The sequence below is a fragment of the Lepidochelys kempii genome, chromosome 8, assembly GCF_965140265.1.
Source record: "Lepidochelys kempii isolate rLepKem1 chromosome 8, rLepKem1.hap2, whole genome shotgun sequence".
Taxonomy (NCBI): domain Eukaryota; kingdom Metazoa; phylum Chordata; order Testudines; family Cheloniidae; genus Lepidochelys; species Lepidochelys kempii.
In genome coordinates, this window is record NC_133263.1 from 23663065 (window position 1) to 23690687 (window position 27623).

General features: G+C 40.2%; 1 protein-coding gene across 8 annotated transcripts in view; it reads right to left on the reverse strand.

The window, feature by feature from the left end:
- Window positions 1–1598: 1598 nt before the first annotated feature.
- ATP10B (ATPase phospholipid transporting 10B (putative)) overlaps window positions 1599–27623 on the reverse strand; it is a 248565-nt gene continuing 222540 nt past the window's right edge. For 7 of the 8 annotated variants that reach the window (XM_073355887.1, XM_073355889.1, XM_073355886.1 and 4 more), the window contains 12 exons: window positions 26301–26922; window positions 25683–25789; window positions 24356–24482; window positions 22640–22824; window positions 15587–15902; window positions 12927–13003; window positions 12236–12361; window positions 10662–10862; window positions 8747–8827; window positions 8519–8623; window positions 7778–7965; window positions 1599–3964 (listed from right to left, as the gene is read on the reverse strand). In XM_073355887.1, the coding sequence (XP_073211988.1) occupies window positions 3463–3964; window positions 7778–7965; window positions 8519–8623; window positions 8747–8827; window positions 10662–10862; window positions 12236–12361; window positions 12927–13003; window positions 15587–15902; window positions 22640–22824; window positions 24356–24482; window positions 25683–25789; window positions 26301–26922 (2637 nt within the window). In that variant the 3' untranslated portion in view covers window positions 1599–3462. Of the gene's footprint in view, window positions 3965–7777; window positions 7966–8518; window positions 8624–8746; window positions 8828–10661; window positions 10863–12235; window positions 12362–12926; window positions 13004–15586; window positions 15903–22639; window positions 22825–24355; window positions 24483–25682; window positions 25790–26300; window positions 26923–27623 lie in introns of those variants that run through there. The other variant, XM_073355892.1, reaches the window with a different exon arrangement.

The window sequence follows — 27623 nt, forward strand, 5'->3', positions numbered from 1 at the left end:
ACAAGCACAAATTCAGTTAAAGCATAACAGGGTATGTGCACACCTCCATCCCCATGCACTTAAAAGTCCCCTCCTGTAACACGATGGATGGCTTTTCTCTGATCATTGTAAGCAGCTCGGGGGTAGTTTGCATTATTTTGTGGATAGCCTTGTGTAAGTGAGAGAGCTGGTCACTTACATAAGAGAAGTCACCTTCAGTTTGTCTCATAGGTAACAGTGCCTCCTATATGTGGCTTGAAGCATTGTTGTTTGTGCAATTACTTTATTATGATAAAGTGTCACAGACCAAAAGAAGATTACGTGGCAATTTTAATTGAGACTCATTCATTTGTAATATTTTGTGGGCCATCTAAATGAAACAATGAAGTTGATACCAGCAGCAGGCAAATGAAAATGCTAGAGACCCACTCTGCTTTTTGACCGTTCACACTAGAACTGATGGAGTGTGTCCTGAAAAGGACTCATTTAAATAAGCCATGGTGCATTTAGATTCATAAAAATATGCAACCTCTGTCAAGCAAACAAAACAGCCCCATGGGAAATAAATCCACTTTGGGCTTTGATTTGGCTCTGAGCCTAAGGCAGGTAACAGCGTTGCCACCTTTCTCACCCCAAGTGGAGAGCTGCCAGAGGACTGCTTTACTCTCCAGCTAGTGTCCTGCTAGGCTTCTGAGTCCCTTGCCTGGTCCCTTGCATTTTGTGGGCTACATTGGTTCACTCTGCCTCTACTCCCCAAATGAGTGGGTTGTTTACACTGTTCTGATGCTACAGAGCTTTCTGGTATTGAAGACCACAGTCGATTCCACAGATAGAGGAGTAAATTGAGCCATTTATTGTAATCATCTACCACTTGATGGCACTAGCAGGTAGCTTGTTGACAAGTAGATTAAAAGGCACACTTGCAAACTTCTACTCATTCCTCTAGGAGTAAATATTTCTGATTGTAAATTCTTTGGGCAGGCACAGTCTCTCTCTCATGCTGTATCATAGGTGGCCCTAAGCATCATGGAACCTCTGGATACATTCAGACAGGTGAGCACATGGCAGGAAATCCTCTTTCTTCCTGTTTAACAGAGAACTGTTATTCCCTGCACTGCATCCTCAAACCAGTTCTGGACACGTTCCCCCCCCAAATGCTCTTGGCTTCCCAGCTGAGAGGGCAGCCTGTATGGCACAGCAATTTCTCTGGTGGTGAGAAGAAAAATCACACATTGATTCTTGTGGCTTGTAGACAGGGGACTCAATTAAGAGACTCCACTGCAGTCCCCAGGTTTGCTTGAACTGGTCTTGGCTCCCCCCTGTATCCTCTCCATACACCCACATAGACCTACAAGGTATCCATTATTTTGCCCTGAACAAGTTGCCAGTGTGACCTGGTGGATAAAGCTCTAGAATAGGACTCAGGAGATCTTGTCTTGGCCACTGGCTGCTGGGTGACCTTGTATCCTCAGTCTCCCCATCTTTAAAATGGGGATAATGATAACAACCTTCTTTCTAAAACACGTTGCGATCTGTTGATTAAAAGCACGAAATAAAAGAGCTTGGTATTATTACTTTCCCCCCCATCAGGTAAGGCTCATCATGAATAACACTCTGAGTCATAAATGTAGCAATTTTATTACAGTGGAAATATTCCACATTTTGTCATCATAAAATACATGAGAAAAAACTGGTGAATGGCACCTCATTTCCCTGAATTCAGAGAAAATGGACTAGATCACATAAAACCACTGCTTGGAGTGGAAAAGAGTTGATATCAAATATAGTCACCAAAGAATTCATTCCTAGCCACTGAGCAATCTCACATCCCATTAACAAAAAATCTCAACTACATCTAATTCCCTTCATTCACATATCACACACACAAAATCTCTTTCTCAATGGCCTTCTACTTCCATCAGAGCAGACAATACTGTACTGGTTACAGTTATAAATGAGCTACAGTTTTAGTACAAATCTAAGTGCTCGGCATGATATTCAGTCCTGCCTGACTTGTTTTAAAGTAACCACAACTTGAAGATATTAGTTACAGTAGTCCTCAGAATACACTGAAAGCCAAATGAGTGTTTGCTAAATGGGTTATTAAAAAGGGATCACACATTGTGATGTGTCATAATAAATTAGCTAAAATAATACATATATAAAAGGCTAAAAATATTTCTAAAATAGAGAGTCAGTGGTTGAGTCACAGGTGCCAGGCAAGATAGATTTAGTGCATGATTGGGTTCAGTTTAAGCCCCACATTGTGAAGATTTTCCTGTGACATCCTGCAACTTGACACAGTGCTAATAAGTCAGTATTTCTATGAGAAACAATAGAGACATCATTCACTGCATTACAACAGCTAGTAATGTTGGAGTCATTTATGATTATTCTTATTACTTTGAGGTATTGAAAAAGATCTAGAGATGTATTTTTTAAAAGTCTTGAAGACACACCACATTTTACTCACCACTTGCTATTACGACGATAATGTGATTAGCACCCTTTCATATTGTATATCTCACATTCAAAGTAATTTACTTGCCTGACTCTCAGATCTGGTATAGATTTGTATAGTTCACTATTAAAATATTTTCTCTCTCTTCAGCAAATTTCCTCTCAAAACGATCCCAAGAATATCGATAAACACATAGGGATGTTCACATCTATCATTGACTGCATCCAGTTCTGGGGTAGAACATTATGTGTGTCTGACAGAACACAGCAACACTCCATAATAGTATAGGGCAAGAAGGGAGGAACACTATCTCCAAATGAAAAAGCTAGGAGAATTCTAGTTAGGTTGAATATTTACTTGAATTGAAATTTGGTGGGGGTTAATATATTTCTATTTCACTTTTTGGTTTAAATTAGGTAGTTTTCAAAAGTACAAGTCTACACCTCCCTTGAAGTTCTCCTGCCAGTTTTTTTTTGTTGTAATTTTATATGCACATTTTTCTGTTTATTAAAATCTTTTCTTCACTGCCCTCTACTGCTGTGTAGAAGATCAACCCAGACAAAAAGGGTGAAACAGACTATAAAAGGGAAGCAGTGAAACTCACTATCTACACAGTATTGTTACATGCATAAAGCATACAGACTGAAAAATATACCATTTTTTCTAATTTCTTTCTGTTACAGTCATCTTAGGTATCACTTGTAACAGTAGGAGATAACACATTGTCAGACAGAAGTGTGATTTTTAAGTTGCTGGTGCCCCTTGAAAAAGCAGCAGAGCTTGAAAGGAGCTGGAATGGGATTTGCTGCTTTAAGGAAAGACCTAGAGGATGATTCCCTCTCACTGAACTAAGCATGTAGTTACCATTTAATCAACACATCGACTACCATTATTGTGAAGGGAAAATGTTCCCTGGGGAGCAACATCTTTGGTTTTCATCCAAACTGTGCATTTCACAGATGTGGGCCGCACAGCAGCAGCACAATATGTCCAGAGTTCAAACACCGGCCACCGCAAATCTTTTACAGTGTCACTGAGCTCACAGACCTCCGATGGCTTCCAGGGGTAAATTCTTCAGCGTTATCACTTGTCAGCTGGCTAGCGAACAGCCCAGGAGATGGTATTCTAGTGGGCTCAAGTAGATCTTGCCCAGGACAGGGTCTTGCTAAGAAGTTGGCAGCAGTAGTTTCTTCCCCTGCGCACCTCCTGGTGGAAGAATTACCTTCTCCATTTAGCATCCAGTCCCTGAGGTGATTCATTTCAGGAGTCGAGAGTCCCTGGGTATCGTTATTCCCATGGGGTGTAACTGCTGCTTGGCCCAGAAACTGTGACACATGTAAATTACTGTTGGTTCGGTCAACCTCATCACTGGGTGATACCACAGATGTGGTTGGGATGCCTTGTTTTCTTGACCTCCACCTCTGGATTTCCCGGTCTCGTTGCTCTTTAGGGAGCTTATCCAGCTGCTGAGCTTTCAGAATCGGAGATACTCTGAAGGTTCCTCGCACGGCCAATACAAGATACCTGGTGAAAGTTGAAGAAGGGTACTGCATTAATAATGGGCTTCACTGGTAATTTGCCACAACATGACAAAAATCTAACTCTGATCTTTCAACTTCCATTGTTATGCAGGTTTCTGGCAGAGAGGTGTAATATTTCTAATGGAGGCACTTAAATACACACAGTCCTCCTATTGTACAGAGTCATTTACACTTATGATGCTATATAAATTATAATAATACAGGTTGTGCAGTCACTGCATAGAACAAGGAAGGTCAGACACAGATTAGTTTCACTGAGAGAAGCACTATCAGTCAGGACACTGGGGTTATATTCTCCCATATTCAGAAAGGGGATGGGCAGACAGGATCTTAGTTTAACATCTCGTCTGAGGCTTGGAAGTAAAAAAATCCCAGCTTGAGGGTGGCTCAGGAACCAGCAAAACAGTTGGCCTCCCTAGAGAGATGGTGCCTGTCTTTACACTACCAGGTCATATTTGAAAACCAAAGCCTCACCGTAAGGACAGTTTCTGAGAAGGGTTTGGAACATGATTTGGCCTTTGTCCACATGGCTGGCCAATATATATCCTAAACCAATTCAGAGGGAGTGCTGTTTGAAACTGTGTTAAGAAAGGACCCAGTTCCCTTCTCTCCCATGCAGGAAGGGATCTTAACTCTGAAGTTCCCCTCACACTGAGATCAGGTGGTGTGTGGAGGCAGAAGTTGGCAGGGAAATAGGGAAAGGTGAAGGGCATGGGGGTTTTCACTCTCCCAGTACAAGGAACAGAGGATTCTGTCCCAAGAATTTGTGGACTGTTGGAAAATTGCAGAGGCTAGGGCCAGTCAGGCAGAGACTCCTTGCTTTTATCCTGCCTCTGCTGCACCCACTCTTCTTCTAGCTCCCTGGCAGTGCCTGAAAGTTGAGGAAAGTTGCATGAAGCTGGGAGCTCACAAGAGCGAGATTCATATTCTATTCTGAACAGGAAAGCATAGTAAAATTTTTTTGGTCGTGTGCATGGGGCATCTCTCAAAGAATTATGCAGAGCTACTACAAAACCCCTGCACACAAGCAAGGGCAAATGGGGACGTCCTTCACCAAACAGTAAATGGTCTTAGCAACTCCAACCTATAAAAGCAATAAGTACAAGAAGTTGTGGACAAGAGGAGGAATTGAGGCTCAAGAATTTTAATCCTACCTCCTAGAGATAGTGAGGAGTCGGAAAGCTGTAAACTCCAGGTGGGAAACAGGGGAGATAAGGAACAATCAGCATGCCAAGAGGAAGAAAGTCACAGCCAAAAGAAAACTTAATTTGAGCATGAACCTGTACATCACAGGAAGGAGTGTTTTTGTTATAACTCAGTTCTAGGGCGGGACTTCGAGCTGGATTTTGTGTGAACAGAAACTCCTAAAGACAATATTCTGGGGTGCCTGCAAGAGGGAACAGCAGTGCTCCACCCCTGTTATCAAGACAAAAATCCTTAAGCTCAGTATCCTGCTGAGGCAGCAATGATCTCAACGAATAAATCCCCAAGATAGAGACATGAATTTTTAACCATGTGTTTGATGTAGCTCTTCCTAGAAAGCTCAGGGTCAAAAATGACAACAGTGAATATGGGCTGATAGGAACACAACCATCATACAGGAACAAAACAGACAGTAAAAGATGCTGTACCCTGAAGACATGGGACTGCATTGAACTATGAGGCACTTCATCTTTACCTTATATAGCACAGCGTATAAACAGAAGTAAATTTAAAAACACATGGAAATATAGTACTCATTGGACAGGTATTATTTGAGAAAAAAAGTTATCTAGTCTTAAATGGTCACCTTTCCGATCATTTAGGCCCATATTTTATAAAGCATTTGAAAAGTGGTTTTACAGAATCCAATATTAAAGGAACTGTTTTCATAACTAGTATTTACAGTTCATGACAACCACAAAAGTGACTAGAAACAAAAAGTGAAACAAACTAGTCTTATTTCATTGTCCAAGTTGAATGTAGTGCAAAAAATAAATTAGCACCATAATCTGGGAATAGGAGATTTGTTTTTATAAACTATTTTAGTTCTAATAACCTAAGGTGTTAACAACAACACACATAAGGAAGTGAAAGTATATATTTTAGCCTGTCACTTGTTAAAACAATAACATTATCACTGAATATTTTTCAATACATCCATTATTTGGCATATAGTTGTGACCCTGCGAGACACTCCATACCTGCTGGCAGAGGACACACTATACTGTAACTCACAATAGGCCTGACACACTCACTGCCCTCAACACATCATTGCCATGATATTCATTTAACAGGTGTCTTGTAATATGTCATTTGAAAACTACCACCCTGCTGGTCATTAATATTACCGTTAAATGTATGTAACAATGTTGTTTGTGAAATTACGCATGCCCTCTGATATTGTTTTGTAGTCTGTAAACAGACATAGGAGGCAAAACCGTTTTCTCTCATTTTTTCCTTGTCTCACCAGTTTGATCACAGGCAGAGGACAATGCAGGTACATTTACATATAAGGTAAACCAAGCCAACAAGCAGGGGAGAAGACCACTTAATGATCACAACCACAGACGGAGTCTGTACCCCTCAGGAAGCCTTCCTGGCTCTTGAAACAGAGACAATGAACTTTGGGCTAATATATGTGGGGGCAAAGAGATATTTGAGTCATCCATCTCCTGGGAGAACAAAGAAGCCAATTTGCTGTATCTACAAAAGATGAGTCCTCCTACTAAACTAGTTGGAGAACGCTAACAACTTAGTGTGAGTAAGAAACTGTTAGGCAAAGCTATATCTTGCTAGAATTGAATTTTAGACACTAGAAAGCATACTATATTTCTTTTGTTTGCAACCTTTTGAGATTGCTGTCACTCTCTCTTGAAATCACTTAAAATCTATGATTGTTGTTAATATATGTATTCTTAGTTTACTATAAATCATCTCAGTGCCATTTATTAAGGTTGAGTTTATAGCCCCAGGTGAGCTAACAAGCTGTTGCATGTACTGGCTCTCAGGAGGCAGTGAACTTGGGGTTACCTCTGTAAGTGTCCAGTAAGAGGGACTGGACACTACAGAGGACACATTTTTGGGGAGAGTTGGAACCAGAAGGGTGGAACCAGGGTGAGACCACTGGGCTGTGAGCATGCTGCTAGTGTCAGGGTTCTGAGCCAAAGATGCACAGCACAGAGGCAATCAGGGTCCCAGGGCAGGTGGTGAGAGAAGCCCTTTTCGGTCTGAGTGAACCCTCAAAGCATCACAATAGTAAACTAAGATTCTGGCTGTACGAAGACGTTTATATATAAAGAAGATATTATTAGTTATCTGCAGTAATGCATTGCTAAATTTTAAGATGTTAATTATTTAAAGATGTAGTATAATATAGGGACATGATAGAAGTAGATATTTTTCAAGATTTTACTGCATTTGGGGGACAATTCAAAACTTAAACCTACCCTTTACCAAACAGTGGTACACTGAATATTGCTGTACCCATAATATTGAACACTTTTATAGCAGCTTTTCACTTGTAAAATCGCAAAGCACTTCACAAAAGAGGGTAAGCATGACAATGTCCATTTTATAGATGAGCAAAAGGAGGAACAGAGGTGTAAAGTGACTTGTCAAAGCTTAGATAATTGTATGAGCCAACAGCTGAACTGAGAATAGAAGCCATGTCTCACATTGGACCAAACATGACTCTGAGAGAGCTAAGGACAATATCGTTTTTATCTGTACAAGGCATCATTATCATCATCATCATCTACCCTAATGCCCTCAAATCCCAACATTGGGAAGGAAAAAAAAAATCAAACGTTCAAACCTTGGTAAAAGTGCTACGACTGGTGTAATGAAGCACACTAAATAAAAGCTAGGATCTGACAGCTGATCCTCCATAATCCAGTAGGGGCTTGTGGGTTCATTACAAACAACGCAGACAGCATTGTAGATAGTTGAGAAGACGAAGTAAAGCAGAACACTTCCAATCATTGTGATCCAATGGAAGCGTGTCTATGAACAGAAGCAGAGAATACATTAATGGCACCAAACACTGATGCTGGATCCCATGACTTTAGTTTTAGTACAGGGGAACACATAAGGATGTTAGAAAGAACATACCTGTATAGATCATGTTATTGAGAACTACTGCATAATGCAATATGTATATATTACAGAATAAAACATGCTCTCCTCCACATAACTCATTCAAAGGACAATAACTTGCAAGTAAGAAAGACTATCTCTAAGAGCATGGCATAAAGTCTCCTAGTCTGATGCCTAACTGCAGAATTCTGCATTGTTCTGTCCCAAAGACACTGTATGAATAATCAAAGGTATTCCAGGGAGGCAATTACTCTAGGCAAATCATCCATTTTTGTTGGCTCACTGATGATACCTCACTGCATATAAAGAAACTTATTTCCTTTGTGTGATCCAGAGTTAAAAAATGACTCAAAGACAATTCCATGGCTTTCTGTAGGCCCTATCTACACTACCATATAATCATATTTAAATACACAAAAAGTAAAATTGTCATCTGTACCCATCACGTTTACAGACATACCCAAGTTTTCATTTCTAGAGCTTGGTGCAAGAGAATTGTGAAGAGAGAGATGGTATTGATGGAGGTTCCAAATGTGAAGACATCAGTGTCAGAGTCCTTGTACGTCTAGAAAATAGACAAAAATCAGATATGCATTCTTACTAGTCAAGGTTTAAGAAAACTGTGGTGTTTTGGGGTATTTTTTAAACCTCTTTAAAGAAGTAGTGTTTAAATCCTCTATGTACGTACCAAATAAGGGACAAAGAAGCAGATGAGACTCTGGTAGAAGGCATCCAACACGGCAATAATAAAAGTTGACAGCTTGTAGGTCTGTAGGAAGTGAGGGATAACCATTATCACACTGTTTCTCCTAATTTGTACTGCATCCATTTAAGTCATTGTCTTTAAGAACCTGATCCTGCAGTTCTTATTCAGGCAAAACTCCCATAAGGGCTGAAGGATTGGGTCAAATGTTATTCTTTAAAACTCTTTTCCATGGAACAGTAAGTTTAGGGAAATGTAATGTGATTGCACATGTTGACATTTAGGCCTTTATCATGACTTTTAATGCCACAGTTGCAGTAACAGGTAGGGTCACTATGGGAGTGGCAGGTTGATGAGGCCTTCAGAATGCCAGAGCACCAATGACTATACCCTTTGAAGACATGAAGAAATACATTCCACTGAGACCAGCCCAACAGCTGGAGTTGGAAGAGGGTGAGACCTCTTCAGAGAGTCTGTTGGCAGTCTGACTACCTTCCACACTTTGCACTCCAAGAGCTGGACTGTCAGAACATCAAAGTGAAACCAGTCTGAGTCATGGGTGCTCAGCACCTCTGAAAATCACACCCCAGACTAAAAATGTGGCTGCTGCATAAAATGGAGGAGCCCTGACTCCTTCTGTATTCCACTGTTCTGGGACCTGGAAAGGGCAGGTAAAAAATCTGCCCCCCCAAAAGGTTTTGCTTAGAACAGATTAGAAAAGAACAGTTGAGCCCAAGCTAGGCTAAGGCATTTTAAAATGACAGAAAAAAAGTGTGTGCATTTGTAATAAATAAATAGAAGATCAGCCTGGTTCTCTGAACTTGACAGGGAGGTTTGAGAAAAAGCTTAATATAATCGTTTACACATATTCCCGGATTTTTATCAATTTTGAAGTATTCAAAGGAAAAAATGAAAGCATCCAGGCCTGGAGAAACAGGGACACCAAACTCTTACAGTGGCAAAAGAAGTACTTTGTATATTAAAAGGACTATTTCTAAACATAACAGCAGGAGTGCATACACACAGTCTGACAGCCTTTTGTTGATCTAAAGGCTTAAGTTTACGTGTCACTTTCTACTGTCATCTTCACTTTAAAAGCTTTTCCTTTAGAACTCCTGCTTAGGTTACAAATACTCAGACCCCATCACAATTTAATCATGGGCCATGCTGTTTTTACACTCAGCTGTTACCTTTCAACTCCACTCATTTATTTCTCCTTACACCCTCCAATAATGAAAAACAAAAGTCTTTACAAATTCCTCCACTTCATCTTTCTTCAGGTTAGAGACATTACATCCTTCTGATGTTAAGAGAGTCTTCAGGGTTGCAATGTTTCGGGTTTGATTTACCAATGCAGCTCTCCACTGACTTCAATGGACTTATGTTGTTTACAATGTTGTAGCTGTGTTGGCCCCAGGATGTTGGAGACATGAGGTGGGTGAAGTAATATCTTTCATTGGACCAACTTCCATCAAAGAAGAGCTTTGTGGAAGCTCCAAAGCTTGTTTCTTTCACCAGCAGACACTGATCCAATAAAAGGTACTACCTCACCCACCTTATGTCTTCAGTGGACTTACACAGGAGTGAAACTGGAGTGATTCAGTGGCCAATCAGGCCCATGAGATTTGTGATCACACCAATCCTCTGGTTTACACCTTCCAACGCAGCCCCATCATTTTCACCAGAACCCAGCCCAGCTTCCACCACCACCTCCACTCCAAGTCCACTCACAGGTACTTGCCATGACCCCAGTTACACAATCCTTTGGCTGGATGTCAGCAGAAGAGAAAGAATAGGTGGATAGTGGATATCAGGGAGGGGGAGCATGAAAAAAGTTGAGAACCACTGTCTTATCAAACAGATAAGATCTCATACAGTTACGCCAGCAGCCAAGACCCACCTCTGAATTTTGCCCGCTTTTGTATAGTTCTGGCAAACTTAGGAGTGTTTCTGCAGATATATCTTTATCCAGGATTCCAAAAAGGATGGGGGGAATCGAGGTGAAAAAGAGGTTGAAGAAGATCATTTGCCAGTAATCTATCATAGTGGTCCCTGAGAAGCCACAGAAGAACTGGTACCAGAAGAGCAGGCTGACGTAGCTCTGTGAGAAAAGTGAACAGAAAACACCACGATGCATTATGAATAGACGCAGTCCCAACATTTCGAACTTGCAAGAAAAACTGCTTTTGGTAAGTATAAATTTCATTTTACTTTGGGCTCCAGAAGCCACAAAGTCACAGATCTCCTGTGGCCTCTTCTTTGGACCTTCACCAATTGTGATGGTCTATTTGGGACTGGTGTGAGTTTCTCATTTTGCAGTACAGAGTTAATCCCAGCCAATAGGTCCACCAATGGGGTTTAAATAGCATGGAGAGCTCTGAGATATCCTTCCACACCACATATCCATTCCACCTTTAGCTACTTAATATTCCACACCACACATTCATTTCACCTAGAGAGATCTTAAACAGATAGCTTTGCATTCCTTCACTTAATCAATGCAGCGTACCTTTAAGGAATATTTTGGTTTTAAATCAATGCATCACAGTGGATGTCCTTTAAGAAAATACAGCAGAGCAATTCAGTTATTCAGTTCTGAACACCAAGTTTTAAATCTTTTTACAAAATTGGTTGTGACTGTGGAATCAAAAGGTCTCTCCCCACTCCCAAACGGCAGCGGGGAGATAATGAACAACAGCATTCCAGTTGAGAAAACTATTTCATGTTGCAAATAAATATCATTTAAGCTTTGAAAGCATGCCCAGACCAAAAAAGTTTTCCATTACAAATTTTAATATTGATAAGACATGATCCTTATTTAAAATGATGACTTTAAAAAAAATTTAAAACGTGAACACTTTGAATTTTAAGTAAATAGTCTTTCATGCTCAGAATTATTTCAAGTCAAATAGACTTGTTTGCACAGGCTTGCTGAAAGAGTATTACTCTCAAGTTTATCCACTTTACATTATTCTTCAATGCACAGCTTATTTGCATACACATTAAACTTTTAATAAAAATGCTAGATATGACCGCACCAGTGCTTGCAAGCAATTTCTATCAAATTAATAACAAAAATTCACAAGTTTCACAAGAAATTCTTGCCTAATGTAAAATCATCTTCCATCTTCTAGCACTAATCTACCATTCCTTATGCAAATTTTATTTTGAGGCTCATGAGCGTTACTGGAAAAGTTTTTGAACTAAAAAAAGTCACTAAACTGAGGTATTTCCTCTTCTGGGACAGTACTATTTTCAACTCATACAGTGAAAGATCTAGATGTTACTTTTTCTGAAGTAACTTTAGGTCAGTAGAGTAGTAAGAGTGAATTTGTGAGTAACCATGAACTGTCCAAATGAAGAAAAAGGAATTGCAATTCAATGAACATTAAAGAAACATGGCCTACAAGAACTGGTACTTTAAGTCACCTTGACTGAAGTAAACCAAGGCATCCAGGATCATTTGCATCTTACCACATTTTTGTAGAAGAAGTAAATCACCATCTTTGCCAAACGAGAGTAGCACCAATGTCCATGGACCAGAAGCAGCTTCTTGAGATGTTTAAATCGAGATATTGCGAAGTCACTGGCCATCACAGCCTTAAATAAAAAAGTATTGAGATTATTTATTAAAAATTCTATCTATTTCTCTACCCAACATAACCTGATTTAAGAATAACCAATGAGGCAATCACCCACCATTGTGTTGACACTTTAAGGCTGATTAACTAACCAAAAAACCTACTCTCAATCTTCCCAATATGAACCTGCATCCTTCTGCCTCCATAAAATGCACCACAAAAATGTATTAATGAGTTTAGGATGATGAGAGAGGGGAAATATTTGGAATGAAATTAGGATGAAAAGCAGCCCTGTACCAGTATCTTGGGGAAATTCTACTGAAGAGTTGATCCAGAAAGCAGGTGTTATTCCATTGATGGATATTCATCTGCTGATTTTTCAAGCTTAGGATAAACATACATACATGTTAATTGATGATCTAGTTAGCCCCACAATGATGGAAAGGATAATGTCAGGATAGCAATAATGCCAACTTGTATCTTAATTTCAAGTTGTTACTCAAAATAAAGGTCCCTCTATAAGCCCTTGATGCTACTCAGATCTACTTAATAAAAACAGAAAGGGGGATAAATTGAAGGGATACCTGCATGCCTTCTTGGCCAGAAATTCCAATCCCAACATCAGCTGCTTGAATCATACTCACATCATTTGCACCATCACCTTGAAGAGAAAAAAGAACCGATTTCCAGAAATATGAAAATACAGGATAAAATAATGCTAAGGTTTGGATTGTTCAGTGTTATATGCCTATATCTGAGAGCAACATCTCAAACTATTGCTGAGAGACAAGTATCTTTACAACAACACATTTAGGGTTGCTGGTGCCTTGCCTTGTGGTCAGGTGGATTAGGATTAGGTCAAGCAGTCAAAAAAATTGGGTCTGATAGCTCCGTGCTGTGAGCCTTTGGTTCACAAACTCTTGGGGTGAAATTCTGGCCCCATTGAAATCAATGGCAAAACTCCCTCTATAATACTTGCAACCATAAAGTAGTAAGCAGAGTCAGTGATTGAGGTGGTGTCATAAATATAAAGGGAAGGGTAAACCCCTTTGAAATCCCTCCTGGCCAGGGGAAGCTCCTCTCACCTGTAAAGGGTTAAGAAGCTAAAGGTAACCTCGCTGGCACCTGACCAAAATGACCAATGAGGAGACAAGATACTTTCAAAAGCTGGGAGGAGGGAGAGAAACAAAGGGTTTGTGTGTCTGTCTGTAGTCGTCTTGGCCGGGGACAGAACAGGAATGGAGTCTTAGAACTTTTAGTAAGTAATCTAGCTAGGTATGTGTTAGATTATGATTTCTTTAAATGGCTGAGAAAAGAATTGTGCTGAATAGAATAACTATTTCTGTCTGTGTATCTTTTTTGTAACTTAAGGTTTTGCCTAGAGGGGTTCTCTATGTTTTTGAATCTAATTACCCTGTAAGATATATATACCATCCTGATTTTACAGGGGGGATTTCTTTATTTCTATTTACTTCTATTTTTTATTAAAAGTCTTCTTGTAAAACACTGAATGCTTTTTCATTGTTCTCAGATCCAAGGGTTTGGGTTTGTGGTCACCTATGCAAATTGGTGAGGCTTTTTATCCAACATTTCCCAGGAAAGGGGGAGTGCAAGTGTTGGGAGGATTGTTCATTGTTCTTAAGATCCAAGGGTCTGGGTCTGTAGTCACCTAGGCAAATTGGTGAGGCTTTTTACCAAACCTTGTCCAGGAAGTGGGGTGCAAGGTTTTGGGAAGTATTTTGGGGGGAAGGACGCGTCCAAACAGCTCTTCCCCAGTAACCAGTATTAGTTTGGTGGTGGTAGCGGCCATTCCAAGGATAACGGGGGTAATATTTTGTACCTTGGGGAAGTTTTGACCTAAGCTGGTAAAGATAAGCTTAGGAGGTTTTTTCATGCAGGTCCCCACATCTGTACCCTAGAGTTCAGAGTGGGGGAGGAACCTTGACAGGTGGCAATACATAAACTCATGTATTTTAATGATCACATTTGTTCAAATTTCCCAAACTACATGCTATTCTTTATGGACTCTGTACAAAAATAAATTTACTTCATGAGGTTCAGCTTATTTACTCCAACCATCACTAAAACCAAGCCAAACAAAAAAGCCTTTGAGAACAATTTGTTCCCCTTTCCTCCTATGGCAAAAAAGCAATTTTTTCCATCTTATCATTACTCAAAAATGGCTTAAAACATTTAGATTCAGCCAGGGAAAATGCATGGAAAAATTCAGCCCAAAGGTGCATGTTTTCAAAAGTTCTGAGTGAGAGAAACAGAAGTTACAATAGTTTTACGACAACTTCCTTCTCGCACACTATCTGTATCACCTTATACCAAATATAAAGCATATTAACAATCACTGTTATGTTTTTCCTTTGTGGAACCCAAATTGTCAAAAGCATGCTTTTGTAATAATTCATTTTGTAGATTTCTTTGACTTAAATCAGAAATGATAATGCAAATTATACAGTATAACAAGCCACTTTAAAACGTTTGGTGGCATTTTCAAGATCTTTGACTACAAAGAATATCCCTGTGGCAAGAATATTCAGGTTTGTATGTAAACATGTAGTCTGTGAACAAGGTAAACTAGTGAAGTGGCATAAACAAAATGGAAGTGTGGCAATATATATCTTGTTTTTTACATTTTCCTTTTTAAAACAAAACTGATGCAAATCTATAAATGTAAAAATTTATCAGACCCTTCCCTTCCTGTTCATATTTTGTTTGATCTCCGCAGGCTTTAGTTATGTTGTAAGTTTTAAAGTCAGTTCTGCAAGGATTTTAGTAGAATCACACACAGTGAAACAAGAAACTTGCAGATTTCACATTGACTAGTTTACTTGCAGGTTAAAAGCAAGCCTGTCAGTGTCCAATGCTGCTTTTGGGATATGTCCTGTTTTGACGAATTGGAAAAAAGGGAGATGAGTAAAAGGGAGATGTTAACACAACAAGCACAGTAACTATTATTATGATTGGTTTTCCTGAACTGAAGAGTTTTAGAGGGAGGCGGGGAGGAAGAATTGCTGATATTGAAAGTTGCTGCGTGCCCTCATCTGATCTTTGATTTTAATGGGGACTGAGGTTGTTCAATGGTAGCAGGCTCTTCAAGAGGAAATTTCACCTGCAAGCGTATGGCTATTGCTAAGGAGAGAATATTTAGCACCATCTTTTCCGCTCATGATGAATATAAAAAGCATAAAACCAAAGTAATTTAGAATTGCAAGAGACTAAGAAAGTTAAGTACCTATTGACAGTGTCATGACCTTTAGTTGTCTCCGCACTAGTTTGACCACCATGCTCTTCTGCAAAGGAGTGGCACGGCAGCACAAAACGGAGCAACAGTACTTTGTCAGCTCCAGAAACTTCTCTTCCAGCTTTCCTTGGAAAATGATGTTCAATGTTTTCCCATCAACTACCAGTCCAATGTCAGGACTGGGGGCCACAGAGGCTGGTAAAGATGATGACAGGCTAATGCCAAAAAATTTCCTTTTTGTTCTTTCAACATTAGAATTCTTCCTTACTTCTTCCAATGTTAAATCCAAGAGGGATTCACAGGTTTCCTGGGGGAAGATGAAATCATTATAGAATCACACTGGAGATGACATCAATGATGTTCTCAGCTTCTCCACCCATAAAAAGTATGTTGAAAACACTGACCATTTTAACAGCTATTTGCTTCCAATATGACCATTCATTTTAAAAGAAAGTCTACCTTTACAAAGAGAACCTATATTTGTGTATGCAATGCAAAGAATTTAGGGAAAGCAACATGGAATAATTGTTTTTAATAATAAATTGCATTGTTGTAGCCTTTTCCATGCAAGGATCTTACCATGCATTCTGAAGAATAATGTTAGTAATAACAACAAACATCCCTGTGAGGGATAGTGAAGGCATGAATCATATTTCTCTTTCAGACATGCACACATGAAATCTGACAACTCCCATGTGGTGGATGGTGAAGGCATGATTCATCTCTCTCTCTCTCACACACACACACAGAACCTGACAGGTCCAGATTTTTAAAAGTAGCCACAGGTTTTGACAATTAAATAATGCGTTGTGACACATCAAGTGCATGGCATAGCTAGGAACTTAACCCAGGTTCCAACAGCACCTGCTTCTGTGCTTTAGCCGCAAAACCATACTTCTTCCATTAGTGCATTTCCCCGTTTTGGACTGAATTCTTCTTTCGGAGGCACACAGTCCCTAGAGTGGCTTAAGTAGGAGCTAGGTACAAAGGTACCCAAGGATGGATAACTTGTTCCAAATTGCCTTCCTTTCCCTAAGATTTCATAAGGGCACAGTAACAGTGTGACATACGGTGTCACCCAAAGTTCATCTTGCTGTTAGTGCTAAAAGTCTTTCTGTGGCATGGCATAGAATACCTGAAGAGGTAATCACTCCCCATTTTTGCCTTCTCTCAGCCTTACTGAGTGATGATTCAGTTCTAATATGTTATTTTCATGTTATATTGCATAAGGTGCACCCATAGGATGCTACAAGATTTAAATTACGCTTAAGTGGGAGGTTCTGAAACCAAACGTACCTCTGACACCTAAGATGAAGCTGCATCACTAAAATGTTCTAAAAATGTTCCTGGGGAACAGCACCTTTCCATGTGTAAAGCAGGAAATATATACTGAAAATGTAAAGTATTTTTTAATTAATCCTAAAGAAACTGGCTAATTGCCTAATGCTGGTCACTAGGAATGTATCTAATTTCTAGGGTTTTGGTGAGTCTTTGGGGTAACTGTACCCAGGAGAAGAAACGTCTGAGACCAGTGGGAAGAATGAAGGATTGGGACTCCTTCTTGCAGTATGTCCATCTGGCTTCATTCCCCACTAATTCCTGTCAGGGAACCATAGCCCTTAATGACAGCTGCCTACCCCTGCAGCTGGGCCCCACCTCTTCCTCAGCTTGGGAGGAAGTTGAGTGATGCAGAACAGTGACTGACGGTACAGATGTCCTGGCATGGAGCCAAGGAAGGTTTGATGTCGTAGCCCAAGCTGGGCAGCTTGTAGAGTAGGTAAGAAGAGTAAAGTTCCCTGCCAATTGAAGAGTGGCAGTATCAGTGAATATGGTGGGCTAGAGATTTGGGGAGAAGTTTCCCACCTGTGCAGAAATGGGTCATGTAATTTTGGGCTTGGGAGTGGGGTGGAAAACAGTGCACCCCAAGGTGCCTAAAATGGGCATATCTATCTTTAGCACCCCTGTACACATCACTGAGTATGTGTGTTTTTGTCTTTAAGTAAAAGTGACATCTCAAATACAGTAAAGGAATTTCCATTTTAACAACCAGAACTTTACTATAGCATATGTGTGCCACTGCCCTCTGCTGAATGGGATCAGAATGCTCAGCTGTGTGTTATGAGTCATATATTGGCAACAGTTAAAGGAGATTTTCCTTTAGTTTAACTGGTTGGGATTGTGCTTTTGGAACAAGAGGATCTGAGTCATATCCCAACTGCTGCCATGTAATTCTTGGTAGTAATTGTGACAACTATGAAGTCAAAGGTGATCAGGGATTTGTTATATTTACAATTTCACCAGTAATTTTTTTTTAACATTAAAAACTTATTTTCAGACTGTTAAATATAATTAAAGTCAGGTGCAAGTTTATTGGGCTCACAGAATCACTGGTGCTTTTCAGTATTACACTGAATGCCAAAAGGCCCCCATATACCCATCTGAAATAAAAAACTTCAACTTTATATACAAATGAAAGTTTGCAGGTACTAAGTGTGTATCCCATCAGGTCAACCAGGGTGTTGCACTTAGTAAAATAATGCCTCTTTTCTTTAAAGCAGACATGCTTATCAAATCAAATTTACACATTGAAGCAGAGAACATATTCCATGCCAGATTCTGTATCTGCTTTGCATGCTTTCTATTTCCAAAAAGAATATTATATATATATATATATATATAAAGACATTTGTACAGAATTATGTTCCTGTTTGGGAAGCTGCTAGCCACGGATAAAAGAAGCTACAAAGTAGGCCATCTAACTGCTCTATAAAAGTGTCCATCACAATAAAATATTCAGCACTTAATCACTGCTTTTCACATTCAAAGCATTTTACAAACCACTATTTAGTTAATCTGCACAACAGCTGCATGGAAGTAGGTGTGAAAGTAATGTGGCTCTCACTTGGGCAGATAAATTACATGATCCTGCCATATGCCATCTGAGTTGTATCACAAGCATCACTCTTGATCCCAAGCAAAGCCTAGAGATGACTTGTTGTAGCCCACTTGTGGGCTGGTCCACAATTCTGGTCAGGAGTAGGGGTAATGTTCAGGCTGTCTTTTGGTTGGGTTTGGCCTCCCACCACAGCAGAGTATGGGAAATGGGTAGATCTCTTCCATGGTGTTTAAGAATCAACTCACCATCTATGCAGATTAGAGCTGAACTGGCAGTAACAAACAAGTCCTTGTTGCACAATTCAATACTTCTTTGTGCAGTAATTGTGCAGGGGTGGGCTAGGTCTTGGAAATGAGCAGGCCTATTGGGTGGGTCTTGGGTTTAAGTGGGCTGATTAGTTAGTGGACTGTTAGAATGCTCAGGATGTGAGTAATGAAAAGAGAGAAGGTGGGTGGCAGCTGCCTCTCCCCCCTTTTAGGGCTGCCAGGGCAGGATGGCTTCTCATGGCATCTTATTTTGTCATCTGAAGTTATGAAAAAGTTGTGGTCACTTGGCCAAACTTGTGTCTATCCTCATTGGCACCTTCCATTTGCAAGAGTTCACCTCACTCTGCTCTGGTTGTTTCAGAAAGTTATAGGTTGCTCCATCGATTGCTTGCTGTGGCTTCCTTTGTGGTGTACTGAAAACTGTTAAAATTAAAAGCTAACTTTGTAAAAGTAAGAGGTTTCCTGGTCCTGCTTGCAAACTAATGGGCTCTAGAAGGAAGCATGCTATCTGGGTCTTGTGCAGCCAAGCCAGTCTAGAGCAAGGTAGGTTGAATTGTGACCCCCTGCTTTAAGGAGCAGCCTGCTTTGTCTCTCTTGGGTTTTCGGTTCACGTGTGTTAGGATTCTGGACTTTAAGAACGAAAGTAGTATTATGCTGCAACCTTCCAGAAAGAGTATTTTATGTTTTTATCTAACTTCTATGTGTGTATAATGTGAAAGATAACATCTCTGAGTAGTAGTGGCTCAGAACAATAACCCAGAAAAGTTACAGAGGGGTAGCTGTGTTAGTTTGTATCAGCAAACACAACGAGGAGTCCTTGTGGCACCCCAGAGACTAACAAATTTATTTGGACATAAGCTTTTGTGGGCTATAACCCACTTCATCAGATTCATGGAGTGAAAATTACAGTAAGCAGGTATAATATACAGCACATGAAAAGATGGGGGTTGCCTTACCAAGTGGGGGGTCAGTGCTAATGAGGCCAATTCAGTTAGGGTGGATGTGGCCCATTCCCAACAGTTGACAAGAAGGGGTGAGTGTCAACAGAGGGAAAATTATTTTTTTAATAGTGACCCAGCCACTCCCAGTCTTTATTCAGGCCTAATTTGATGGTGTCCAGTTTGCAAATTAATTCCAGTTCTGCAGTTTCTCGTTGAAGTCTGTTTTTGAAGTTTTGTTGTTGAAGAAACTCCCTGAAGAAGCACAGGAACAAATCTACACAGACACACCCTTAGAGCCCCAACCAGGGGTATTCTATCTGCTACCCAAGATCCATAAACCTGGAAATCCTGGACACCGCATCATCTCCGGCATTGGCACCCTGACAGCAGGACTATCTGGCTAGGTGGACTCTCTCCTCAGGCCCTACGCTCCCAGCGCTCCCAGCTGTCTTTAAGACACCATTGACTTCCTGAGGAAACTACAATCCATTGGTGATCTTCCAGAAAACACCATCCTAGTCACTATGGATGTAGAAGCTCTCTACACCAACTTTCCACACAAAGATGGACTACAAGCCATCAGGAACAGTATCCCCGATAATGTCATGGCAAACCTGGTGGCTAAGCTTTGTGACTTTGTCCTCACCCACAACTATTTCAGATTTGGAGACGATTTATACCTTCAAATCAACAGCACTGCTATGGGTACCCGCATGGCCCCACAGTATGGCAACATTTTTATGGTTGACTTAGAACAATGCTTCCTCAGCTATTGTCCCCTAGTGCCCCTACTCTACTTGCGCTACATTGATGACATCTTCCTCATCTGGACCCATGGGAAGGAGGCTCTTGAGGAATTCCACCAGGATTTCAACAATTTCCACCCCACCATTGACCTCAGCCTGGACCAGTCCACACAAGAGATCCACTTCCTGGACAAATACAGTGCAAATAAGCAATGGTCACATAAACACACTCCATACTGGACACCTACTGATCGCTATACTTACCTACATGCCTCCAGCTTTCATCCAGACCACATCACATGATCCATTGTCTACAGCCAAGCCCTAAGATACAACCGCATTTGCTTCAATCCCTCAGACAGACACAAACACCTATAGGATCTCCATCAAGTGTTCTTAAAACTACAATACTCACCTGGGGAAGTGAAGAAACAGATTGAGAGAGCCAGAAGGGTACCCAGAAGTCACCTACTACAGGACAAGCCCAACAAAGAAAGTAACAGTACACCACCAGCCATCACCTACTGCCCCCAACTAAAACCTCTCCACCGCATCATCAAGGATTTACAACCTATCCTGAAGGACGACCCATCACTCTCACAGACCTTGGGAGACAGGCCAGTCCTAGTTTACAGACAGCCCCCCAACCTGAAGCAAATACTCACCAACAACCACACATCACGCAACAAAAACACCAACCCAGGAACCTATCCTTGCAACAAAGCCCGTTGCCAACTCTGTCCACATATCTATTTAAGGGACACCATCATAGGACCTATTCACATCAGCCACATCATCAGGGGCTCGTTCACCTGCACAACTACCTAAGTGATATATGCCATCATGGGCCAGCAGTGTCTCGCTGCCATGTACATTGGCCAAACCGGACAGTCTCTACGCAAAAGAATAAATGGACACAAATCAGATATCAAGAATTGTAACATTCAAAAACCAGTAGGAGGGCACTTCAGTCTCCCTGGACACTCAATAACAGACTTAAAAAGTGGCCATTCTTCAACAAAAAAAACTTCAAAAACAGACTTCAACGAGAAACTGCAGAACTGTAATTAATATGCAAACTGGACACCATCAAATTAGGCCTGAATAAAGATTGGGAGTGGCTGGGTCACTACAAAATGTAATTATCCCTTTGTTGATATTCACCCCTTCTTGTCAACTGTTGGGAATGGGCCACATCCACCCTAACTGAATTGGCCTCATTAGCGCTGACCCCCCAGTTGGTAAGGCAACTCCCATCTTTTCATGTGCTGTATATTTATACCTGCTTACTGTAATTTTCACTCCATGTATCTGATGAAGTGGGTTATAGCCCACAGAAGCTTATGCCCAAATAAATTTGTTAGTCTCTAAGGTGCCACAAAGACTCCTCATTGTTTTTCCAGAAAAGTTACTTTATCCACTATTTTGCCGAGTATGCCTGTGCTACTCACTGTATGAACCTTTTATTTCCAGTGAATATACAGGTAATATTTGTGCAAATCAATGCTAGACACACCACAGGGAGTACCTAGGAAATGATCTCATTGTTTTTACAGGACCATGAGAACTATTATGAGAAGGTTAAATGGAATGGACACTGCTGACCCAGACAAAGAGGCAGTGCTAAATGTTCCCTACTAAATAACTAATTTCTTTTGAAGCCTAACTACTCTAACTCCATTAAGGAGCATGCAGTACACCTTGCTATAAGGTTCTGAAGGGAATGGAATCTACATGTGCACATTTTTTCCAAGCTGACTCATGCAGTACTTTAAAATTGTCCTCCTACAGAAATCGCCTGGAGCTAAATGATCATGGCAAGTGAAAATTCCATTGCAAGGAGCAAAGCCAAACATCAACACTATTATGCGATCAGGCACTCTAACTGCAAAATTACCTTTTCTCAAAAGCATAATATTCAATGCCCCCTTTTTCTTGGAAAAAAAAAAGATTATTTTCATGTGGAAAATTCATTATATTTTAATCTCATAAAAATAATCTATAAAACCTGCTTGGACTCTGAATCATACAGCATGATGTGTGATCTAAAGAGTCAAAGGCCTTTTTCCAACAGGCCTTGAGGGATTTTTTTTTTTTTTTGGCTTTTCATGAAGCATTAATACAAAATGAAGCATTTCCAAACCCCAAATCATTGAAGGAAATGGAATGCACTTCCCACCTTTTTCTGGACGTACCTTATTTTCAGTATTAATGGTAAACACAGTGTCTTTTTGGTCCAGAAGTTTACAAGAATATGCAATATTAACTGCTGTTTCCTGCTTGTCTCCAGTCAGCACCCAGATTTGTATCCCAGCCTCGCGGAGAGCTGCAATAGTATCAGGCACTCCATCTTGCAGCCGATCTTCAATCCCTGTTGCTCCTAGTAAAAGGGGAAGATGAGAAGTGAGCCAATTTATTTCCCTTTGAAAGCTGTGGTGAGATGGCTTTAAAAAAAATATCAGAAATCTTTGATTCTAAATAAAGAAAGATCCTGCATGTACTGATAGCTAAGCCAATGCTAAGGTTGATATAGATTCAGATGGCATAAAATTAAACCTGCCATTGAGGGGAAAATCTTTACGCAGATTCCCTAAATTTTTGCATGATCTCCAGCCTCACATCAGTCCTGCAGGAAATATATGGATGAATACTGAGTACTTCTAAGTGATTAACACAGACAAAAATCTGCATTTAGATTGAGATTTAAAAAAAAAAACAAACCACCAGCAATCAATGACTAGTGACCATTCATTGTACCTGGCACGGTAGTGTCTCATTTAATTTCTTTTGAATACTCCAAAATGACAATGTACTGGCCAAGGAATATACTACGTGCATTTTTTAAGAAGTATGGTAACAGTTCCCATCACAGGAACTAGAAAGGATGCAATTCTACACTGAATCTTGGCTGTTTAATTGAAAGACACTCTACGGCAAGTCAGATGCTTCTTCCATCAAAAGAATGAGATAGGATACATCAAATTTCCTCTTTTGAAACGTGAAAACTTAGGTGAAGAAGCCAATACTTATACTGAAGGTAAATCACCATATGAAAGAGTGATAAACAGTCATCTCTTATCTCTTCCACTAGAGGCCACTTTGAAATTGCTGTAACAGTGATACTGTATATTAAAGATCAGTATTACTTAAAGCAGAAAAGGATACTTCTCTGAGGAAAATTAAGTAGGAGTGCATACAGAGGGTTTGTAGTTGGCAAAGGTGATAGATTCTGACAGCTACACTAGCTCACCTATAGCACTGTTTACAGTATTTACTGTTATTATCCTAATTTTTTACACACATCATTGCAGAGATTATGGAGAGCCATAATAACAACAGGCTGAAATTAAATAGAGCAGGATGACAAAGTGTTGAACATACAGCACATAGGGAAATAGGTTAAACCTAGGCTCCTTTGAAAAGCCAAGCCTAAAATAGCAAAACATTTGGACTCAAGATAGAGAACATTAAACTACTCTCATTTTTAGAAAATAATGGTGCTTTGGTGCTATAGGGATGGTTGCCGTATAAGTACCTAGATAGATATCTTTTTGCATGATGTACTGTAGTTTTTTCGAAGTGGAGAAAACTAACAGCGGAACACAGATAAATCACAAATCCATTGGCAAGCATGTGCATATACAGAAAGAGTGCATATGCACACAAACCTTAGGTACCAATATAAAACACTGTGCACCAACGTTAGTGCTCTGGACACAGCTTATGCGTATAAAAATATTTCCCTTGGAAGCTACATCCAGCGCTAATATATTGGTATCAAAGAATTGCAAAGGGCCACAGGAAGACCTTTTAATATAAATTTGTCTGAGTCATTGTTTCTTTGGTTACCAAAACCATCACTTGAAAGCAAGCAATATTTCACTCAGTAACGAGTCTTTATTTTTAGCTACCTAGCAAGGTGAGTTTGGTCTCCAGATGCTGTGCTGTGTCCATTAATAGCTCATCTCTGTTGTCAATCGCTGCCTCTGCCTCACGACGAAAATTGGCCCATTTCTGAAAGTCATCTTCACTTAAAACCTGTGCAACAGGGATACAGGTATGCCACATATTCAGATTTAGGTAGAGCAGTTGCTCAAACTGTGTGTAGTCTGTGGCCTTTTCTGGTGGTTCACAGAATGAAACAGAACCAAGAATCAAGCAGTGGGGAAGAATTGGGAAGTGGTACGAGGAAAGGTATCCATGAGAGGAGCACTCTCTCAGCAAAGCAGTATGGATGCAGAATGGAAAGTTTGCATAGGCAGAGTATTGTTGAGGTAGAATACCAAGTAATAGATTTTTTAGAGAATCGTCAGCTACAATTGAAGATGCTTGTGTTTTAAAAATAACTTCATTCTTTGCATTTGAGTCTTATCCTGTAAAGCACAATCTTGCATCTATTACGTCAGTCTACTGGTATAAAATATTTGGATGCAACAGTTTCAGCATTATGTCTTTCCCACTGAATCTAAGAAGAGCTCACCTTGATCTAAACTGGAGAAATAGGGCAGCAATATTTTGGATCCCAGAGTGGTAATTACTACCCCAGAGTCCATTTGCAACATATCACCTCACCTTTAACCTTCCCTAACTGAAAGCTGCATGGACAAGTAGAAATGAGGAAAAACAGACCTGATTTCTCAATTTGCATAAAATGCTATAGACAGCAGCTGTCTCATCTTTAGGAGAGGCATGGCCTGGAAAGACAACTGGTCCCAGTGCTCCTCACCAAGGACCGAGAGCATTGCATGCTGGGACATGTTGTTTCTGAAGGCTGGACTCCAGACCTCTATGGGCTGGATTTTACCCATAGGCTGAACTTTCATCACCACTGTATTAAAGCCATCAGGATAAAGCACAACTGCTCCAAATTGAGTACAAGATGTTTGAAAGCCGAATGCCAAATAAAATTTAAAAGAACAGCTAATAAATTGTGATTCTGTTTGATCTTGCCTGGAATCACTAACTAGGAATAGATAGGGTAGTCTTAGGAGACAGATATTGCTGACCAAACCCATCTAGATAAAAGATTTTGTCTCTGACAGTGACCAAATACTTCAGAAAAAAAAAGTGTAAAATCAATTTGTTCATAGGAAAAGTTCCCTTCTAATCCTAGGCAGTTAGGATTTGGCTTGTAGCTTTATGCATAAGGGTTTATAATTCTTACATATCTCCAGTCATAAATCTGTTCACATGTACAGGACATCGTTAACAAATAGCATTAGTCCAATTACTTCTTACCTTCTTCGCTATGCACAAGGTTCGCAGGCCAGATTGTGCATACCAGTCCAGGTGTTTCTGTGTTTTAGAATGTATTCTTATCAGCTTCCTCCCCATATTAATGTCAGCTGTGAAATATAAGCAGTCAGCTACTTATTTCTAGTACAAAGCATTCCAAACCCGACAGCAAAATAAAATAATAATAATAATTAACAGGCAACATAGGAGCTGGTGTACTAACAAAACAGCAATTCCTTGCAAAGCCCATAAATATTAATTTGTGTTCCATAACCTCACAAGCATATGCTCCAGGATGGCATTTCTTGGTCTTCTTTATGTTACTGCTCTATTGCTGCCAAGTTAAAATACAGTGGTCGGGGTTGTATGACAATATTATTGCGAAATACACCATCCAGTTAGGTTAGGCTGCCTGTGAATCTTAATTAGCTTTTTCCATATTCCAAGCACTCTTCAGGTTAAACAAACCCCTCAGTTTTGATCTGCAGCAATAATGCTATAAGGGACTTGTTATTCCTGTATAATCCTAAAGCTTGGATATAATATTGTATTCAGGAAAAAGTACTGTAAACTTAACAGACAATATAGTGATAATAGTTCGCTAGCTGGTGCACTAATTACCTTTGGCAGGGTCTTCCAGTAAATCCATTATGACAGAGTCAGCTCCCTTGGTGTAGACAATTATCTCATTGGTAAAGGGGTGCCTCACCACCACAGACATCCTTTTTCTGACTGAGTCAAAACCCAAGGTGCAAAGTATGTCAAAGGCCAGGAGGGTACCTTGTGGCAACCTCACAGTTACCTGCTCAGGGGTCCTGGACATTAAAGTGAAACTGTAAGCCCGGGCGGCGTGGACAAGGGCTGCCTCATCTGGGCTCTCAGCCTCGTAACAAAATTCTGGCTGCAAATGGCCTTGACTAACAGACCCAAACACCTCATCCAGGGAGGCACTACCAATCTCTATGCTGTCTTTCCTGGGCATTGCATCTGCTCTACCATCACCATTGTAGTCACCATCTGCTGAGTTGGAGCAAGTGTGGATGGAAATGTCATCTTTGTTATAGGAGTCTGTCGCAGCTGGATTCTCTTTACCGTTCTTTGCATTAACACTTGCTCCGAGGTCTGAACTGGACTGAGTCAATGAGAAAGATTGACCAAGGTTTGCTAATTTTAGCCGTTGAAGTAGCTGGTGAATCCTCTCCAGGGAGATCCCTGATGGTTTCATCAGTGGTGGCACTGTAACCTTGAGACATGAGAAGACATTGGGAACATTACACCTGAAATTAAACAAGGTGAGCCACAAGAACCTTTACAAATTCCCACTGCAGTGCTGTGAATCAAAGTAATGATTTTTTTTAAAAATATGCGGCTGTACTTTTTCTAACTAATTATGTCAAGGGATTTTCAGGACAACAGTTAACTTGGCTTCTAGATTCAATGGTGATCTATGGCAGACACAGAATGGTGCCCTAAAAACCTAACCAACTACCTAAGATAATTAAGCAAGGTTTTACAGTAAGAGAACTTTGTAGCATATTAAAATCAAAATATTTCCTCAAGTACAAGGGAATGCTGCAGACACTGAGGTAGCCATATTGATTTATCTTACTTAAGATTGGCAAGTTCTTAACGGCCACCGTGGTAGACAGGGAAATATGTAGGTAGGGATGGAGAGGAGTTATTTAATTTAAGAGCCAGTGTGGACAAAAACCAAAGGGATATAACTAGCTATCAACAAGTTTGGGCTTGAACTAAGGCAAAGGTTTCTAACAATCAGAGGAGTGAAGTTCTGAAATAGCCTTCCAAGGGGAGCAGTGCGGGCAAAAAAGTTAACTCACTTCAAGACTGAACTTGATATGTTTATGGAGGGGATGGTATGATGAGACTGCCTACAAAGGCATGTAGCTGATCTGCGACTGCTAGCAGCAAATATCTCCAATGACT